At 46.2% G+C, this 14,772-nt stretch overlaps 1 protein-coding gene and 1 pseudogene across 1 annotated transcript; one reads left to right on the forward strand and one right to left on the reverse strand.

The window, feature by feature from the left end:
• Positions 1–6,742: 6,742 nt before the first annotated feature.
• On the reverse strand, positions 6,743–6,911 carry LOC148773781 (small EDRK-rich factor 2 pseudogene; annotated as a pseudogene).
• Positions 6,912–8,541: 1,630 nt separating this feature from the next.
• LOC129549189 (protein FAM90A27P-like) lies at positions 8,542–11,370 on the forward strand. The gene is made up of 3 exons (XM_055416238.2): positions 8,542–8,678; positions 9,107–9,212; positions 10,666–11,370. The coding sequence occupies exons 1-3, from the start codon at positions 8,542–8,544 to the stop codon at positions 11,368–11,370; spliced, it is 948 nt and encodes a 315-aa protein (XP_055272213.2).
• Positions 11,371–14,772: the final 3,402 nt, after the last annotated feature.

The following is a 14,772-nucleotide window of genomic DNA, read 5'->3' on the forward strand; positions in this document are numbered from 1 at the left end:
TACCTGAAACAACATGAGAAAACTCACACAGGCGAGAAGCCCTACAAATGTCGTCTGTGTGAGAAAAAATTTAATCAAATCTCTTATCTTAGAAAACATGAGAAAATCCACCCCAAAGAAAAGCACTATGAATGTCATCAGTGTGGGAAAACCTTTAGCCAAAACTCTGGCCTTAGTCAGCACAAGAGAATCCACACTGGAGAGAAACCGCACGTGTGTCTCGTGTGTGGGAAGGCCTTCAGTCAGAGTTCTGAATTGACTCGGCACAAAAGGACCCACACAGGAGAGAAACCCTATAAATGTCAGCGGTGTGGGAAGGCCTTCAGTCAATATGCAAACCTGAGAAGGCATGAGAGAACGCACACCAGAGAGCGGCCCTATGAGTGTCAGTTCTGTGGGAAGTGCTTTAGTCACGGTTTTTCCCTTAGACGACACAAGGGAACCCAGCACCAAAGAGAAAACCAGGAAGGCCCTCAGTAGACTTTCTCACCTGAGGTGACACGCTTTTCCTTCCACATCCCACACATGAAGAATGTGGGAGGAACAGCAGCCATAGCATTAGTATTTAAACTCACCTAGTTCACACTGAAGTAACTGTCTGTGATCAGTATGGAGGCTCCTTCAGGCATCGCACTTCCTGGTCCAGACAGGCATCACCTGTGGACGTGGATCCACATATGCGCTATCTCTGTGGCAAAGCCTTTAGTCACTGGCCGGACCTCAGGTGACTTAGCAGAACTCCCTCTAAATACAATATGGGTGTTTTCAGCAACAACTCCCAACTCTGAAGCCCCTGAGTACCTAGAGGTCATGAGCAGAGGATAAGCAACCCCTAGTTCTTCTTTCATAATTAATTGTTCAACATGAGCCAACTCCATGAAGAAAACCAGTGGGATTGTAATCACCGTTACTATTCAGCCAAGCCCCAGGCTTGATGTGCACAAGAAACTCAATGAAAAAAATAAATAAATAAACACTAAAACAAACAAAGATGAAGACTCTGGGGAAATACTAAAGTATGTCGAGCAATACCAAGGCAAACTCCTAATTAATTTATCCTAGCAAAGTGATTTAATGGAAGGTTCTGAGAAATTCTTTCTCCGTAGATCAACCACTCTGCTCCACGTGTGCTCAGTCTGTATGACACACCCTCGGTGTTGTGAAGGAAGGGAAGTCTTTGGGGACTTACTTCTCTGTCAACACGAAATTATCACACTAAGGATGCAGCAATTCTAAAGTCACAGTGGAGCTACAGATAGATTTCATATCAGAAAAAATGACCCTGTGTAGGAGGGGGAGCCTGCAAAAGAAACCTGTAACACACAATCAGGCTTCCCAGGTGGCTGAGTGGTGAAGAATCCGCCTGCAATGCAAGAGATGGATTCAATCCCTGGTCTGGAAAGTTCCCCTGGAGAAGGAAATGGCAACCCACTCCAGTATTCTTGCCTAGAGAACCCCATGGACAAAACAGCCTGGGGGTCTATGATCCATGGGGTCACAACTTAGCGACTACACCACAACAACCATAACAACAAACACACAATGAGGCAGGTTATGATTCAGGGAAATACCTTGTCATGAAAATGTGGACTAAAATGGAGAATGAAGAGACCTAGCAATGTGGAATGTAGATTTTTGTAAGAAATTAAAATGTGTGTATAGAATAATAGTTGTTAATATTCAAACAATAAAGTCCGTGGCTAAAGGAGCTCAGTGTTTCTGTCTGGTTTCTTTGGACCCCTGTAAACACAGGGACGCAGGTCTGCACTCTGGGAAAGTGGGCAGAGACACACCCCCGCTCACTGAGTCTCCCCTTTCTTCACTGCTCTTTCCTCACAACTCAGTTCCACTCATCTCAACATCTCCCCACCCCATCCACCCTTCAGGCCCTGGGGGTGACACAGCTCTGATCTTCAGCTCCACTGGCCAGGTTTCCAAAATGTCATGATCCTTCTCAGGTAAGGTCCTGGGGGAGTCTCAGAAACATCTGGTCCTACATTATCTGAGCCGCTCAACCTATATCTGCAGGCTTCCCAGGAGGTGATAGTGGTAAAGAACATGACTGCCAATGCGGGAGACATAAGAGACTCAGGTTCCATCCCTGGGTCGGGAAGATCCCCTGGAGGAGGGCATGGCAACCCACTTCAGTATTCTTGTCTGGAAAATCCCACAAAGTAACATAGCTGGCTACAGTCCATGGGGTCATAAAGAGTTGGAGACAACTTAAGCAACTTAGCACACTGGCACACACAACCTATGTCTGCAGATGGAAACCAGCTGGGGCTCAAGAGACAGACATCTCTGCCCTCCCAGACCTCAGAAACCTCTTTTTTGTTTTGTCCCCAAACCTCTGAACTGAGCCAAGTGGATGAAGAGTTCCTCCCATGACCGCACTCTCTGTCTTACTCAGCTGACTCCTGAAGTTTGGACGTAGTCATCTCACTAAACGGGAACCCAGCCTTGTTACCACCACATAAGCTCATGAAATAAATCTGCAAGAATATAAAATGCCTAAAACTATCATTCATCACATAAGCAGGTTTTTAAAATAATTAGCACAATGTCTTTTGCCAAATAAATTGTCATCACAGAGCAAATCTCCCCTCTTGTCTGCAGGACTTAGAAAGTTATCCTTTGACACACATCCATATTGAACCCGTATCTCCAGAGAGAGTCTTTCCGGATATTCACCGGGATGAGGTGTATTCCTGCCAAAGCAGTACAATCCCCCAACCAAGGCCTGAGTCCACTCACAGGAACCCACACAAGGGTGGTACTGATCCATAATGACTTTTTTTTTAATTAAAATTTTTAAAATTTAATTTTGGCTATTCTGGGTCTTCATCGCTGGGAGGGCTTTTTCTCCACTTGTGGCAAACAGGAACTTCTCTCAAATTGCAGTTGTGTGGGCTTCTCATTGCAGTGGCTTCTTTGGCTGCAGAGCTCGGGGTCTAGGGTTCCTGGACTCAGTAGTTGGGGCTCCTGGGGCTCTAGGGCACAGACTCAACAGTGGGCATAGAGGCTTAGTTGCTCATGAGATCTTTCCAGAGCAGGAATCAAACCTGGGTCTCCCACCTTGGCAGGAGGATCCTTATCCACTGACCTACCAGAGAAACTCCATCACTGGGTTTTCAAAATTTCCACAAGGAATTCTGGGGGCAGTCAAGATGGGAAAACAAGTCCTGGGTGAAGGTGATAAGCAACCAATTCTACTGTCTGTCTATTGTGACACGTATCATTCCTTGGGTACAAATGGCTCAACAAGGTCATATGACCTTGGAACAACATGAAGGTCAGTTTGCAAAGACAACTTTCCACATGGACACTTCCTCAGCCTCCTTGAAAGCTTCATCTCATCCAGTGGAGTTCATCCAGCACCCACTTTTCTGTGATTCTAGTTACAGATAGGAGGAGTGCAGCTGGATTTCAGGTTGGTTTGAAATAAATGTGGTATTAGCTAAACCCCCAGAGAAATAGGACAGCAGTCAAAATATGTGGTGTTGTGGCTTTAGACAATGGAGTAAAAGTTCTTTACTTTTTTAAGTTTCATCTTTATATTATACTGAGCTATCATTCAGTTATAATATTAGATGAGTTTGATGTTTACAAGTGGATTTCAGCTCCTGCGGTACACCTGCTCAGCACCAACACGTTATTGTCCCTCCTTTATTCTCCCGTGACTGTTTCACCCTTGGGCCCTCCCACCTGCCAAGTCCCCCCTGTATCCACCACTCTGTTCTGTGTATCTGTGTATGTTTTCTTGTGTCATTTGTTTTGTTCCTTATTTTTTTTTTCTGCTTGTTTTCTTTTCGTTTCTTGGTTTCTTTCTGCTTTACACATGAGTAGAGTCAATAGGTGTTTCTCTTAATCTGTCTTCAGACATGGAGGAAACAAAGTTGATATATGACTTGGATGGGTCAGGAAAATCTTAACAAGGTCAGACGACCTTGGAGCAGTAACAAGTCAGCTAAGAAAGGGAAATTCCCCCACAGACCCTCAGCCACCTCCAAGGCTGCATCTCCTCCAGTGGACGGTGTCCAGCGCCCACCATTCGGAGCATCTACTGTCAGATGGGAGGTACCCAGCTGGATTTCAGGTTGTTTGGTTTTATTTGGTGTTCAGTTTATCCCCCAGAGAAACAGGATGTAGACAAAACATGTACTCATGTGGCTTTATGCACTGAGGCATGGATAATTTTTCATGTAACTATTTTTCCGCCAATGGAATTTTCCAGGCAGAGTACTGGAGTGGGTTGTCATTTCCTTTTCCAGGGGATCTTCCTGACCCAGGGATTGAACCCGGGTCTCCCACATTGCAGACAGACGCTTTACTGTCTGAGCCACCACGGAAGCCCTTAATTATTTTCCTAGCGTATCATTCATTTGGTTACAATATTATATGTTTTATTTATATAAAAATATATTTCAGTTTCAGTATGCCATAACACTGACCTGCACCAAAAACGTCGAGGTTTCTTTCTTTTATCATCCTGTGGACCTATTTCATTCATCAGCCATCCCCCTGCTGGTACCCTCTGATATCCACGGCTCTGTTCTGAGAATATGTGTTTATTTGCATGTCATTTGCTGTCTTCTTTTTTTTTTTTACTTATCTGCTCTCTTTCCTTGAATTTAGTGCTCCATATATGAGTGAATTCATCAGGTATTTCTGTTTTCTAAAGGTGTCTACAAGACATTATTAGATCAAAGGTGATATATAACCTTGATTGGATTAGGAAAAACCTCATCAAGGTCAGGTAACCTTGGGGACGAATCAAAGGCAGCAGGAAAGGGAAGTTACCCCACTGGCCCTCCTCAGTCACTTTCAAAGGTGCAGAGTGCCCAGCACCCAGCATTCTGGGCATCTACTGACAGGTAAGAAGCATGTGACTGAGGTTCAGGTTGATTTAAATTTGATGTTCAGTTTGTCCATCAGAGAAATGGGACGGTAGACAAAATAGGTACCAATGTAGTCTAGGCCATGGGCATGAATATTTTAATTTTTAATTTAATTATTTTTATAGGGTATCATTCAGTGAAAATGTTAGATAAGTTTTACATGTACAAGAATATATTTCAATTCCAGTATACCTTAAAATTGGTAAGCACCAACAACTTAGGTCTTTTTGTTACCATCCTGTGGACCTGTTTTATGCATCGGCCATCCCCTTGCCACTATCCTCTGACATGCCCTGCTCTGTTCTGTGAGAATGTTTGCTTTTGTGTCATTTGCTTTCCTTTCTTCTTGTTTTTATTTATTTGCTTTTGAAATTTGTGTTTAGTGTTCCACATCGAAGGGAATTCACAAGGTATTTCTCTTTTCTACATGGGTCTTCAAGACACTGATTGATACAGGGTAATTTTTGTTGTTCAGTCCCTCAGCTGTGTCTGACTCTTTGTGACCCCCTGGACTGTAGCCTACGTAACATTGATTGGTTAAGAAAACCTCATCAAAAAAAAAAAAGGAAAGAAAAACCTCATCAAGGTCATGTGACCTGAGAGTAGTATAAAGTCAGCGGGAAAGGGAAGTTTCCCCCCTGACCCTCTTCAGTCACCCTGGAAGCTGCATCTCCTCAGCTGGAGTGTCCGGCACTCATGATTCTGAGCATCTGCTGAGAGACTAGAGGCTCACAGCTGAATTTCAGGTTGTATGGTTTAAATTTGGTGTTTGACTAGTCCCTCAGGGAAATGGGACAAGAGTAAAATTGTGTAGTGATGTGGCTTGAGGCAGCTGGGGGTCGATTCTCTAATTTCTTTTGAATTTTAATTTTTTAAATATTGGTATTATCCCATTATAATTGTAGTGAAGTTTTAGGCGCATAGCCATACATTTCAGCTCCTGTGAACCACACACCTCAGCACCAAAGATTCAGTTTTCCTGTTACTATTTGCTGCTGCATTTTGCTTGAGGCTTCTCGTCTGATTTCCTTTATTCACGTCTGTGTATCTTTGTATTTGCTATCATGTCAACTTTGTCTTCTTTAAAATTCTTTGTACTTGTTTTCTTTGTTTGTCTTTTGTGTTCCACACATGAGTGAAATTGTGAATTATTTCTTTCTCTTAACATGTCTTCAGATGTGGTTAGACCAAAGGTAATAGGTGATGTCACTTGGCTAAGAAACTCTCGACAAGGTCATGCGACCTTGGAGCAGCCTCAGGTCAGCTGGGAAAGGGAAATTCCTCCTTGACGGGTCTTCAGTCACCTTCAGAGCTGCATCTCCCTCAGTGAGGGCATTCCTCCCCACCTCTCTGATCAATTCCTACAGAAAGGAGGAGCACAACTGGACTTCAGGACCGTTTGCTGTTAAATCTGGTGTTTGGCATATCACTCAGAAAAAACGTCCATAGTAAACTTATGTAGCGATTTGTCCTGGCAACAGGCTAAGATGTCTTTAACTTTATAGTTTTATTTTACAAATTGAGTTAATGTTGATGCTAATATTGGATGTTTCATTTGTACTTTATTATTTTTGCAATTACAAAGCTAATTTTAAAACGTTGCGGTGAACCCCACAGGAATAAAAAGACTGGGAAAGGACAACCCCCTCACCCTCTGGGAGCGGCTGAAAGGGAGAGCGGCTGCCTGCGGGGCAGGAGGCACAGTAGGGACCGCTGCAGACTCCGGGCAAAGGGAGCGCCATCGGTCCTGGGGCCTGTGAGCACTGCAGCGGGAAACTCCAGCGTGGGGGGACTGGCTTCAGGCACACAGCAAGGGCAAGAGGGTGGCACACGAAGCCCCAAAGCTACTTGGGTTCCACCTTCCCTTCTGCCTTCTTCAGCTTCTGCTGCATGATCTGCGTGTCCCTCTGTTTGGGGGACAATCGCTCCCAGAGCTCAGTGCTTTCCCTTAACTGAGTTGCTCTGCTGTTTCATATTCTGGCGGGCAAGCTCCTGCTGGTTACCTCGCGTCATGGTGGCTGCAGCGACTCTGCCCTTTTGTGCATTATTACATTTCAGCTTTTTGAACCTTTTTCATGCTCACCACCCAGATTTTCCTCGGTCTCTGTCAATACACATTTGACCACCGCTGCTATCCTGCCTTCTCCCCTGAAGCTTCCTCCCTCAGTTCAGTTCAGTCGCTCAGTCGTGTCTGACTCTTTGCGACCCCATGGACTGCGGCATGCCAGGCCTCCCTGTCCATCACCAACTCCCGGAGGTTACTCAAGCTCATGTCCATTGGGTCGGTGATGCCATCCAACCAACTCATCCTCTGTCATCCCCTTCTCCTCCTGCCTTCAATCTTTCCCAGCATCAGGGTCTTTTCCAGTGAGTCAGTTCTTCGCATCAGGTGGCAAAAGTATTGGAGTTTCAATATTCAGGACTGATCTCCTTTAGGATGACCTGGTTGGATCTCCTTGCAGTGCAAGGGATTCTCAAGAGTCTTCTCCAACACCGCAGTTTAAAAGCATTCTTCAGCACTCAGCTTTCTTTATAGTCCAATTCTCATATCTATACATGACTACTAGAAAAACCATAGCTTTGACTAGATGGACCTTTGTCAGCAAAGTAATGTCTCTGCTTTATAGTATGCTGTCTAAATTGGTCATAGCTTTTCTTCCAAGGAACAAGCAACTTTTAATTTCATGGCTGCAGTCACCATCTTCAGTGATTTTGGAGCCCCCAGAAATAGTCTGTCATTGTTTCCCCATCCATTTGCCATGATCTTAGTTTTCTGAATGTTGAGTTTTAAGGCAACTTTTTCACTCTCTTCTTTCACTTTCATCCAGAGGCTCTTTAGTTCTTCTTCATTTTCTGTGAAGAGAAATATCTGGGCAGGAGACGTCAAATTGTCTGGTCACGATCTCATGATCCCCATTTAGGGTCCATAGGGCAGGGATGTCTCTGTGTCTCTGCATCAATATGACAGTTTTTTCTTTCTTTTCACAGAGGAAATCCAAACATTAAATTGAGGAGAATCTCCAGTAGGTGTGGAAGATGGCTGGTCATTACGGATGGCTGAGAGCCTGCCGACTCTTTCAAGACCAGAAAGTGAGGAAGCAAAACCCGAGACGTGGGAGGCAGACGGCTCCCGCACCACAGGAGACAGACTCCATGGTGAGTGGAGGCTTGGACCCGCAGGGAATCTGTGGGTGGCATGGACTGCGGAGACAGTGTTTAGACCTGGAATGTTCCGGGTCCATAACTCACTAGTGCATTCCCATCCAAAGACAGCTGCTGCCTCGACCTCCCTCCCCAGTAGATCGGGCCATTCAGAGACTGGGAGGAACCACTGGGCTCCTTGGGGTTATGTCTGGACTGGTTTCTTCTAGATCTTTCAATGGGGCTCTTACTGGTCACCTTAGACCACCAGCCCCTCCTCCTCTGATGCTCCTGACGAGGGCTTTGGGAGCCACAATATTGTACATATCCCAGCACCTGAGGGACCGCGTCCTTTCTCCAGAACCAGCATTCAGCCTTGCATTCACTCTGGACTCGTGCCTGTGGCTTCTGCTGACTCACTGACCTGCTTCTCCTCCACCCACAGGTGAAGTGTAAAGACTGTGGAGCCTTTGGGCACACAGCAAGGAGCCTCAGGTGCCCCATGAAGCGCTGGCAAGGGGTGCTGGTCCCCCTGCCCTTGGGGTCCAGACTCAGGAAGGAGAACCTGGCCTGGAAGCTGCAGGACCCACCGACCCCAGGGACCCCGAACACGGCTGAGAGAGAGGAGGAGAGGCAGAGGTGAGCGGCGGGGAGGTGGGACCCAAGGTCTGGGCTGAAATCTGGAGACGGTTCCTCTCCTTGTAGACACTGTGCCAAGCCATCTCTAGAAAGGACAGGGAACCTGGGGAGACAGGGACAGGAGCCACGTCCTCAGGGGCCACACTCAGGGGCTCACACTAGGCCTTGAAGTCACTAAGGAGAGTGGGGAACACACACAACTTTGCACCTGACCGGCCCCAAAGCCATAGAGATGGAGACACAGGACTTCCTGGAGACCCTGGAGGGGTCTCTGGAGTCGGGGAAGGACATGGGGGGTCTGCACAAAGGCAGAGGGGTTCAGGTCTGGTGTCACCCCCAAACTAGGAAAGGGGCTGGGCCACAGCACCGTTGGTCCCAACGGTGACAAGGACACTGGGTTTCTGACACTTGACATGTGTGTGTTGCAGGAAAGAGGAGCAGCAGAGGAAGCTCCTGCAGCGATTTCCCAGGAGGCCCCGCGGTCCGCAGCCGCAGAGCTGGAAGGAGGAGCTGGAGCCCGGCCACTGGCTGAGGGTCAGTCTCTGCGGGGCCCCCTCTTTATTCGATTGGCCTCAGTCCTGTCTGTGGGAGGAAACCGTTCATGTTCTTTTCTGACCAATGTCATCATTTATTTTTCAGATGCCATTTTTCACGGTGCCTTTGATTTTGCATTCTTACTTTCATGTCTGGCAAGAAGAAGCTGGCAGGGACATGGAAGTGATTTTATCAGTAGCTTCCATAATAGAAGTTAGAACAGGAATCTGCGAATTGTGATTCACCCTCCATGACCATGAAAACTCATTTTGCCATCATCAGTTCAGTTCAGTTCAGCTCAGTCGCTCAGTCATGTCAGACTCTTTGCGACCCCATGAATCACAGCATGCAGGGCCTCCCTGTCCATCACCAACTCCCGGAGTTCACTCAAACTCATGTCCATTGAGTCGTTGATGCCATCCAGCCATCTCATTCTCTGTCGTCCCCTTCTCCTCCTGCCCGCAATCCCTCCTAGCATCAGAGTCTTTTCTAGTGAGTCAACTCATCGCATGAAGTGGCCAAAGTATTGGAGTTTCAGCTTCAGCATCAGTCCTTCCAATGAACACCCAGGATTGATCTCCTCTAGAATGGACTGGTTGGATCTCCTTGCAGTCCAAGGGACTCTCAAGAGTCTTCTCCAGCACCACAGTTCAAAAGCATCAATTCTTCGGCGATCAGTTTTCTTCACAGTCCAACTCTCACATCCATACATGACCACTGGAAAAACCATAGTCTTGACTAGACGCACCTTGGTTGGCAAAGTAATGTCTCTGCTTTTTAATATGCTATCTAGGTTGGTCATAACTTTCCTTCCAAGGAGTAAGCGTCTTTTAATTTCATGGCTGCAATCAGCATCTGCAGTGATTTTGGAGCCCCAAAAAATAAAGTCTGACACTGTTTCCACTGTTTCCCCATCTATTTCCCATGAAGTAATGGGACCGAATGCCATGATCTTTGTCTTCTGAATGTTGAGCTTCAAGCCAACCTTTTCACTCTCCTCTTTCACTTTCATCAAGAGGCTTTTGAGTTCCTCTTCACTTTCTGCCATAAGGGTGGTGTCATCTGCATATCTGAGATTATTGATATTTCTCCCTGAAATCTTGATTCCAGCTTGTGCTTCTTCCAGCCCAGAGTTCCTCATGATGTGCTCTGCAAAGTTAAATAAGCAGGGTGACAAGTTACAACCTGCACCTGAAAAACACCAAGCTATGTACAGTCCTAAGAAGAGGGTGGACCAAAAGCTTGTTTCCCCTTACTTAACAAGATATATTTTTATAACATTTCCATTTACCTATTTGATCCGTAAATGCATCAAGGTCATACTGTAATTTCCTTTTTTTATGAGCACCCTGATGTTGATTATCTTATCATATAAAATGAATTCCTGGGAGGTGCTTTACTGGAGGGAGAGGAGATTCTCACACCTGGTCTCATGTGTGGTCTTCCCCTACAGCATCCAAACATGCCCCTGCTTATCCACACATCCAAGAGGAAATCCCTCCAGGATCTAGATCACCCAAGAGGGTCACCAACTAGGAAAGATGATGTGAAATGCACCCTCCCCGTAGTGCCTCTCATCAGCAAGAATTTGGTCCAGGCCTCTAAGGGCAGCATCGAGGCTCCAGGCAAGAGATCTGCTCAGACCCCCACCCTGACATGTGTGAACCCCCCAAAGAAACCTAGACTCAGCCCCGTCCAGACCCCTCAGCAGAGCACTCCGACAGCAGATCTGGGGGCCTTCCTGAATCTCCCTCCTCCACCCAGCACAGCTGGACGTGGACCGAGAGTGGCAGCCCGTGTATCCAGGAAGACGCCTGCCCAGGGGCAACGCTTTGACCGCCAGCCTCCAGCGGACAGATCTCCGTCCAGGAGCGTCTGCGCCGAGTCCACAGCCCACCTCCCGCCCATCCTCCGCGGCCCGGGCCAGCCTCTCAGGATGCTCTTCCTGAGAGACGGCGAAGGCTGCTGGAGCTGCGGGTACACGGCGCCCCGCTCTCCGCGGCCCGCGCAGCGGCCAGCCCCTCCTGCTCGGAGCCCGGCCATGAACCAGGAGCCCGAGGGGCACGCTGTCCCCGGGCCCCGGAGCGTCCTCTACGATGACCTCCAGGTGTCCTCCTCCGAAGAGAGTGACTGGGACGAAGACACCAGTGGCACCTGAGACTCGTCCTCCCGCGCCGCGCCCGGGGCCCTGACGTGACTGTGACGCTGGGGGTGGGCTGGTGTTCCAGGGAGCGGCTGTTCCCGGTGGAGCAGGACTCCCCAGCCTGGGGGGCCAAACAGCAGTGGGGCCGGACCACCCTGGGGACACACAGCTGCACGCTCTGCACTGTTTCCTCGTGGAATCCGAGTCTGCAACATGGCACTCATCCAACTGAATGTCAAGCCGTCAGCCTAAATCTATTATAAGTAATTGCGGCAAATTCTAGGAGTAACTTTTAACTATTGCGTAGATAGGGAGTGATGTAGTGTCTGTATTTGATGGTAGTGTCTGTATCTGAACGTTTGCAACCTGCCTAAAGGGCCTGACTCTGCTCTGCTGAAGGTCAGCAGTGCTTTGTCCTGAGATGAGACTCATGGATTCTGTGGAGTCTTTCACTGTAAATCATGGTGGGAACCTCCTCATGGCTGTGCTTATTATTTTTTATTAGTGTTAGTTGCTCAGTCCTATCTGACTCTTTGCAACCCCATGGACTGTAGCCCGCCAGGCTCCACTGTCCATGGGGATTCTCCAGGGAAGAATACCGGAGTGGGTTGCCATGCCCTCCTCCAGGGGATCTTCCTGACCGAGGTGTCGAACCTGAGTCTCCTGTGGCAGGAAGATTCTTTACCCTCTGAGCCACGAGGGGTGTTACTATAAAGCTTTATTTAAAATTTTTCTATATTTATAGAATAAACAAGAAAAACTATACAATCATATCAAGAGATGTAGAAAGAGCATTTTGTGGCAGACAGGCCCTGAACCCAGCCCTAGCAGGGCCTTCTTCTGCCCTAAATCAAATTTGCATAATCATCCCTAAGTCAAGATCCATTTTTTTAATATATATATATATATACACATATATATACATATATATATATATACTGTTGGATTTAATATGCTAATAATTTATTAAGAATTTTTCTTATCTATGCTCATGAGGAAATTCACCTGTGGTTTTCTTATAATGTGTTACTTGATTTTATTATGTAAAAATAGTTGATATGATAAAATAGTTGGAATAAGTTCCCGCCTTCCTTTTTAATAATAATTTTGGTAGGATTGATATATTTGTCTCCCACAAATTTTATAAAATTTACCATAGAATAAAATTTTTTCTTTCAATTTTAATAAAGCTCTACTGTATAAGACATGTTTTATGTGGTTTTTATCTCTAAGTCTTGAAGAGGATCTGAATATTATTTTTACTCAAGATAGATTTTGTAATTGAGGGAAAGAGGAGCTTCGGGGGACCTTATTAAAAACACAGAATCAGGCCCTCCCAGACCCTCACAAATGCACATTAACAGTGCACTGTGTGAGTCCCCTGCGTAGAGAATGTATAAGCATTTGTACCGGTTTATTCTCACTCTGGCCACACTGGACTCAGTCGGTGAGTTGTAATGTGTACATACGCCCGAATCCTCCTTACAGGTAGAGCTCGTTGTCTGTTCTGAGGCCTGGACACCGGGCTTGTCGCAGCTCGGAGGTCATCAAACGAGCAGTTGAGTTTGAGAAGCACTGGAGGTGATGGGCAGAGATCACCCACCTCACCGGCTGCCTCTCTTCTCCAGCAGGAAAAGACCTGAGTAGGTCCAAGAACAGCCACTGAACCACATGGAGAGGACTTCCTTGCAAGAGCAAACTGTGCTCCTTCCTTCCTACTGAGCAACGGTTGGGGGAATGTCTTCATTCTGCAGAGCCCCGCACCTCAAGGGCAGGGAGCTGCTGGCTGAAGGCACAGGGTGATGAAACTATCAGGGAGACAGCTGGCACACTGGGGCCGTGCCCAGACCTCCCAAAACTTCTGAGATGGTCTTTCTCTGTGACCTGGGTCACAGCCTATTCCTTTTACTCCCTTGTCTCAGGACCTAAATCCTCCTCATTACATTCTTAGATTCTCACAAAACAAAACGTCATTTGATCTTCAACTTTGTCATTTCAAAGGCTCTGAATGGGCCTGAGAAATGCTCTATTTTATGGGATCCTCTGAGCATTGCAGGAGTAGAGAGGAGGCGTCTGTCACAGAAGCCAGGTGAGATTGGAATTATTAGGGATGGGCTGATATTCTTGGGCCTGCGCCTCCAGGGGCAGGGTTTCAGGACACAGGACGATTTTAGTGAGATGGCACAGATCTGGACTCCATCAGAAAACATGCTGTCAGCTGTGAGAAGATGGTGGTCCTCCATCCACCCAGGTGATGGCACACAGTTCTTTAGCCATACTTGACCCAAAATATTCAGACAGAGTAAGCAAAGAGGGGTTCAACAATCTTCTACTTTCAAAACAAAAATAATCATTTAAATAGCCCAGGGAAAAAAGATAAGAAAAAATGTGTAATGACAATATATTTCGAAAAATGGAAAAAGTGTGAGATAACATCCATGGTTTTAAAACCTTATTTGAATTTATACATCATTTCAAGATGTGTGAAATAGAACTCATGACAAATGAAGAATGAGAAAGAATGTACATAGGTTGACATTATATAGACATTAGATGCATACAGCATCCTGAAGTTCTTTTCGAGGAATTCCTAAGCCCTTCATCCTCACTGACCACATTCTGGTCTCATGAAATCCCCTAGCAGAGCTCTATGTTAAGTCTCTGCCTCCTGAGGGAATGGACAAAAGAAATGGAAAATGTGTTCTGAAATCTTTAATGTGAAATAGCACATTCCCTCCTACTCTAGTCTGGAGTTTCCCATTAGTTTTCATCAAGGTTTCCTGGAGCCAGAATTTCCCAGATCAAGGCATAGATGGGTTGGTTTGTCCCCGAGGCCTGTGTCCATGTACAGCTGACAGGAATCAACTCACTGTGTCCTTACATGGCCTTTCCTCTTGCTCAGACCCCTGGTGTCTTCTCCTGCTTTGAAGGGCACAGATGAGATTGGATTAGGGCCCCACCAGAAGGCCATCACTTCAATCTAATCCTGGTTCTCACTGCTGGCTCACCAGGTAAAGTCACCTTCTGATGCACTGAGTGTTCCCACTTCAACATATGAACTTGGGGGGCAATACAAAGTTCATTATACATACTTGACAGAAAATATTAAACTACATTTTCAGAAGAAAAAGCATCTGTCAAAATCCTCAAGGAACAAAGGTGATTCCACACCAGGGTACATATCTGAAGAAAAGGAAAGAACTAACATCAAAAGATATAATGCACTTCCCATATTCGCAGAATTACTACTCATAAGAGCCAAGACATGGATGCAAACTTAGTGTCCATCCACAGATGAATAAAGAAGATGTGGTATATATTAGAATGGAATACTACTTAGCAAAAAAGAAAAGAATGGAATTTGCCATTAGAAACAACAGGGATGAGTCTTGGCATACAGTGCTTAGTGAAATAAGT

Source organism: Moschus berezovskii, chromosome 26 (genome assembly GCF_049115385.1).
Source record: "Moschus berezovskii isolate FMDL1 chromosome 26, NW_MosBer_1.0, whole genome shotgun sequence".
Lineage (NCBI taxonomy): Eukaryota > Metazoa > Chordata > Mammalia > Artiodactyla > Moschidae > Moschus > Moschus berezovskii.

What these genes read in the sequence shown, in the direction of transcription:
- LOC129549189 (XM_055416238.2), top strand. Translation starts at nt 8,542, where the DNA reads ATGAAGCGCTGGCAAGGGGTGCTGGTCCCCCTGCCCTTGGGGTCCAGA. An exon ending in AGAGAGGAGGAGAGGCAGAG is followed by an intron (nt 8,679 to 9,106) that starts GTGAGCGGCGGG and finishes TGTGTGTTGCAG; the next exon opens with GAAAGAGGAGCAGCAGAGGA. An exon ending in AGCCCGGCCACTGGCTGAGG is followed by an intron (nt 9,213 to 10,665) that starts GTCAGTCTCTGC and finishes CTTCCCCTACAG; the next exon opens with CATCCAAACATGCCCCTGCT.